Here is a 5,755-nt window from a genome sequence, read left to right on the forward strand (position 1 = left end):
TACCGTCCAATGGCAGTATTAAATATGTTGCTGAAATGCAAGAGGTTTTTCCTGAGCTTGTTTTTCCAGAATAATACAGACAATTTTTTAAACTTGAACCAAGTCATATATACCTGTCCCTGTTTGCATAAGGGGGATATTGGTCATGATAGTAACAAGAGACAAGCAGTTATTCATGTAACTCCATTTCACTTTAGTGAATAGTTATGGCAAAAAACTGAGAATGTATCTTCTTTTTCTTCTACTACTAGTACTAGTACTTTAATCTCAGAATTCTGACTTTTTTCTCAGAAGTCTGATTTTTTTCTAAGAAGGAGTGAGCAATGAATTTTTTCCAGGAACCCCATGAGAAACTGGGCCGCACCACTCAGCTAGACTCAGTTCTGCTCTCATTAATTTTATTATTATGTGCTACGCCTTTACTCAGTAATCCTTTTTTTTATCCTTTCTTTCTTCTGAAGGTGTTAAATAGGCATTTGGCCTCCATCAAGATGGAGGCTGATCGCTGCTTGAAGAACTCTTCTTTAAAGCCATCCTTCTGCTTGAGCTCTATAGAGAATGGACATGTTTACTGTGTTTTATTAGAGCCTTGTTTGCTGTTGTGAAGCTGCTCTGAGTTGTAAACCTGCTGGTGGCAGTGATGAAGGGGTATCAGATCACAAGCTGAGGGATCATCCATTTTGGTGTTAGTTCAATGCAGGAGGAGGACGCCTGAAACTGACAGATCGATCAGCAGACAGGCAGGAATTAATTTGTAATTGTTACAGCCGCCATCCATCAAGGTGAGGATTTCAAGTTGTTGAGGACCGTGAAGGACATGTGAACAAAAAAAACAGTAAACTCCTTATGTGAGCCAACCTGAGCCAACCACTGGTTACATCCCCCGAGCCTGTCGGATATTGTTGTCAACAATTAGTGCAAGTGTGATTTTCATCCCAGTAGTCAGTGTGTCGTCACTGACTTTGGTTGAGGTGCTTGGTTATTGAGATGTTTGCGTGTGTTCTCTCCTCTAAATAAATTAGGACTAAGTAGAAATTCTGAAAGATGATGCTAATTGCTTTAAGACCTTGAAAACATGAGCTGGTAACATTTGGAAGAGACATCTGATATTTGTTTGTACATCTTCAAAGCCTGGCTTCACCTCTTAAGTTTTTTTTTATATATTGCTATGTCTAATTTTCTGAAGAAGACTTTTTATGGGGGGAAATTGTCTGTATATTCCCATGATAACAGATGCAACTCAAGGCCAGTTTGTTACCTTGCTTTGAAAGACTCCATGGTTTCCCTTTCAGACGCTCATGATGCAGTTTTACGTTTCAATGCTGCACCTACGGAAGGCTACGAGAGAGACGTGGGAAACAAAACCACTATCCGCATCATCAACTCGCAGGTGAGTTAGGGTGAGGCCTTAAATGACAGTGAATCCTTAAAAGAAACAGATTTAAAAAATACAGTCATTTATATTTTCAACTCCCTATTTATGTAGCAAAGTAATGCCTTTAGAAGTGTATAAAGTGTATAAATGGTCAAGTGTTTCGTCCAAATGACGATGAGTTCATTGTACTCAAATAATCTGAACTCAATGGTATGAACTGTTATTAGCAGATAGGCTAGTTCTTTGGAAAAAAACACCAACAGCTTCTTTAGTCTTTGTTTTGTGTAGTCTGTCTGGAGATGTTTAAACGTTTGCTGTGCCTGGCCAAAAAATCATATTTGTGTAATCATATTTACTGGACAGGTTTTATGTTGGTATACACCTCCTTGTCTAATTTATAGTAGGCACATAAAGAGGTTCTCTCTGTGTTTTTATTTGTATTTTGGCAAAATAGTGGCCATGCATCTGAATGATTGTGCTTTACATTTGAAAGTAAGACTTACATTTCATGTGCTGTGTTACAGATTTTGGCAAATCCTAGGCATCGGTTCAATACGAGCTCTATCTACAAGAATATAACTCTGGTGGCCTGGGACCCCGCACCTTATGCTGTCAACTTACACAAGGTATATGTGTTTTCACTTTAGCAGTTTCAGCAGATCATTGTCACACTAAGGTCACAGTGATCCGAGAGAAAAGGAGGAATATTAAAGCGGGTCGTCTTAGGAAAGTAAACACAGTTATTGTTGTGTATGTAGCCACAAACACATATAGGAAAAGAAGCTTGTTGCCATGATGTCATCTCGTCTATCTCTGACTTCCACCTGCCCTTTAAAAGGTTTGATTCATGTTAGCAAATGTGTCCAAAACAAGATTTTATTCCGAGGCTCCTTTCCCCTTATCCTCCTCTCCATGCTTCCCATTAATTGTTATTCGGTGAATGGCCTGATTGTTTGAGGTTAAAATATATTTGCATGCTGTCTCTGCTTTCAATGATTTCATTTATCTGGTGATTTACTTGGAATTTCTTTTTTTCATCATTATTATTATTATTATTATTATTATTATTATTATTATTATTATTTTTAATGCTTTAATTAATTTTCTGAAGGACATCACCAAAACAAACAAGATCAATTATATTCCTGCATTAACCTTTAGTCCTTTTAATCAGGGCTGTGCTGCTAGATTAGGTCTTTACATCAGAATATATCAGAATAAGTAAAGATTAAAAAAATGGCTGATTTGTTAGTTTATTACTATCCATTCAAATAGAGCCAGAGTTCAAGCGTGCGTGCAGTACATTGTTATATAGCTGCAGTATTTGCCATACTGCTCACCCAACTACTCACATAACCAGTAGACAGTACGGTAAAGAACAGGATTACTGGATGTGGACTGATGGGATTTTAATAAAGAACACGATGCTCCACTGGCACTTGACCTTTGTCTCTACATCCATGTTTTCAATTCTATCCTCACTCATTGTCAGTAGTTAACCTTTGGAAATACTGGAAGGTGTTGTTGCTGCTGTGTAGTTTCTTGTAGCTTTTAGCACCTCGCAGTGTGTCTGTCATGTAGCTTTCCTTCTCGTTTGTTCAGTTTATTTTTACTTTGTATCCCATGACACTCGGCAAATGATTAAATGTGTTACAATTCTTAACTTTATTTAACTTAGATATAAGTAAACTGCTTGTTAATGCAAATATCTAACCAGCCAATCACATGGCAGCAGGTCAGTGCATTTATGCATTTAGACATGATCAACACGACCTACTTGAAGTTCAAACTTAGTGTAAAAATGAGGAAGAAAGCTGGGGTTTTGAATATGTGGTTGTTGGTGGCAGATGGTCTGGTCTGACTATCTCAGAAATTGCTGAGCTACTGGGATTTCCGACACAACCCACAACCATCACTAGGGTTTGCAGAGAATGGTCAGGAAAAGAGCAAATATCCAGTTTGGCAGTTCTTTGGGTGAAAATGCCTTCAAATAGAGACTGTTTATAATCAAGGTATGCAGAAGAACACACAACATGTCAAGCCTTGCCCAGATGGGCTACATCTGGTTTTGTGAATGTGACAGTGAGTTCATTAGGGGTGGTAGTGGTGATATATATTTTCAGTGATATAGCAGCAAATTAACTAGGCATATAATTATTTTCTTTCTCCTTTTCCCCCTTATTTTTCAACTAACCTGCAGTTCACAAGAGCATAATAAACCTGGACATTCTGTTTTTGGTGTGCCACACCAATATCTTTAGTGGCCCCCATATGGCCACCCCTATGAAAAAAATCTGGAGGCTCCCCTGATAGTATACCAAAAAACAGCATTATATTTACATATATTATAAGTTGAACTGCTTACTTAACATGCCAGTGCAGTTACTAATTATTATCCCATGCATGGATTGCAGTAATTTCCATTGTGTGTTATATAGTTTCGCAAAATATACATTCCCAGTAGTTGGGTCTTTATTTCAAAGCCCTTACAAAGATTTACATTAAAAGCCATTAATTCATAATATTCAGCTTTCATGAATTAGTGGAACAACTGTTATTTAATTTGGCTTTTAATGATAAATTGCAAATTATGAACAATGATTTCAGGCTCTTCTTTATTTCTGCTGTCAAACTGGAGATGGTACAACTGATGAAAGTGGACATGCACACTCTTCCACGAATCCATTATGAGTACTTGGCACACCTATTACATCAGTTTTCTTATGATTTCATTTGTCCAACTGTGATGTATCCCTACAGTGCACTTGCTGTCTTCAATCACAGTATTGTTCTCTATACAGCTGTGCTGCACCGTGCGTCTAAGACACTTAACATTTTCTGGGATGTTTTGACAGCTTAAAATTTCAGTCAAACCACCTGATTGACTCCAGAGCCCTTCAATTTCCTGACCGGAAATAGTCTCTTACATAGTTCCAATGAATCTAAAGTTTTAAGCATAACAGTCATGCTACTATAAGACAGCAGCTCACTGACTTTTCTGTTGAGAGGCTGACTTGTTGGTGGGAAATTATCAGTATGCACTAGGCTTACATCTGCAAAAGGTCCTCACCTAAGCCAGGATTTGTTCTGCACATGTACACACTTCCTGTCCAAGCATTTAGTGCAGCTACATCGATTTGTTCTGCCGCTATGATGTTATTTCAGGAAATTACATTTAATATGCTTTAGTTCTATTTTGTTATTTGCATACCCTGTAAGCCATACATTATTTATGTCCCGGGGTAACAACACAAACCTCACATGAATAAAACATAATCATCTAAACCGTGAAAGAAAGCATAAATACAATTCAAATGTATTTCAGAGCCACTCAACATGATACAGCATAAAACAGCAGTGACGGATGTTTTATCTGTATGGGCGTTTTGTATTTTTTTGCAATGTTCGTAGTCCGAGGATACATTTGACTAAACTTTAGCACCCATTTAGAGGAGTTTTTTGTCCAAAAGTTAGAGACTGACAGATGTTTGCAAAGGGCTGAACTCTATCTTTAAATCTTTTCCTTCTTATCTTTTGCTTAAGGGGGGCTTTTTTAGCCATTGAAATAGGGTGGTGGAGAGAAGACAGGAAACACACAGCCATGAGTCGATTCAAACTCAGGCCTCTGAAATAGCCTTATGGCATTTGGGCCACTTGCTCAACCCAGTGAGCGATACTACTGTTGCTATTTTTGTATTGACTGCAGTCTTCATTGCTTTGAATAGTAGAAAAATCCTCTAAATATCAGAAACATTTTTAATTATTGGAAAAAAAAAATCACGTCTTATTCTTATCTGACTCGAGATTTGAGATTAAATCTGTCTGCTGTGTTATCTCTCGTCAGTGGTACACTAGTCCGGACTACAACCTGTTCGGTCCGTACACGGAGCACCGCAAGCTGCATCCTGACCAGCCCTTCTACATCCTTCACCCTAGCTATGTGTGGCAGCTCTGGGACGTGATTCAGGGCAACACAGAGGAGGACATCCAACCCAACCCCCCATCATCTGGCTTCATAGGTGAGTGCACACTCACGCATGTCTTGCATGCGTGCAGTGGTTGCACATGTGATGCACGTCTGTCCCTTCAGCTGCTTCTTTGTTGTTATCTTTGCAGATTGTTGCCCGCTCCTATAGCAGATATATATGCACACAAACACACGCACACTATAGTGTCACTGAATGCACAGTGACACCATCAGCAAGTGCCAGGGTTATGCAAAATACCAACACACTCGAAACCATTATATTTAAACAGACAGGAATGTAGATATGCACTTCACCTTCCTGTCCTGTTGCACTGTGCATTCTTATACATGATGCTAGGAAAACGGTTGTCTTATTCTTGAAAAGCTGCACACATCCTGAACTCGCTAGGGAA

General features: G+C 38.6%; 1 protein-coding gene across 7 annotated transcripts in view; it reads left to right on the forward strand.

Annotated features, from left to right (window-relative positions):
• The window catches only part of st6gal2a (ST6 beta-galactosamide alpha-2,6-sialyltranferase 2a), a 39,759-nt gene that overhangs the window by 27,219 nt on the left and 6,785 nt on the right, over positions 1–5,755 (forward strand). For all 7 annotated transcript variants that reach the window (XM_085134448.1, XM_085134452.1, XM_085134450.1 and 4 more), the window contains 3 exons: positions 1,293–1,390; positions 1,900–2,001; positions 5,220–5,394. In XM_085134448.1, coding sequence (XP_084990574.1) covers positions 1,293–1,390; positions 1,900–2,001; positions 5,220–5,394 — 375 coding nt within the window. The remainder of the gene's footprint in view (positions 1–1,292; positions 1,391–1,899; positions 2,002–5,219; positions 5,395–5,755) is intronic.

The sequence above is a fragment of the Neolamprologus multifasciatus genome, chromosome 16, assembly GCF_963576455.1.
Source record: "Neolamprologus multifasciatus chromosome 16, fNeoMul1.2, whole genome shotgun sequence".
NCBI classification, from domain to species: domain Eukaryota; kingdom Metazoa; phylum Chordata; class Actinopteri; order Cichliformes; family Cichlidae; genus Neolamprologus; species Neolamprologus multifasciatus.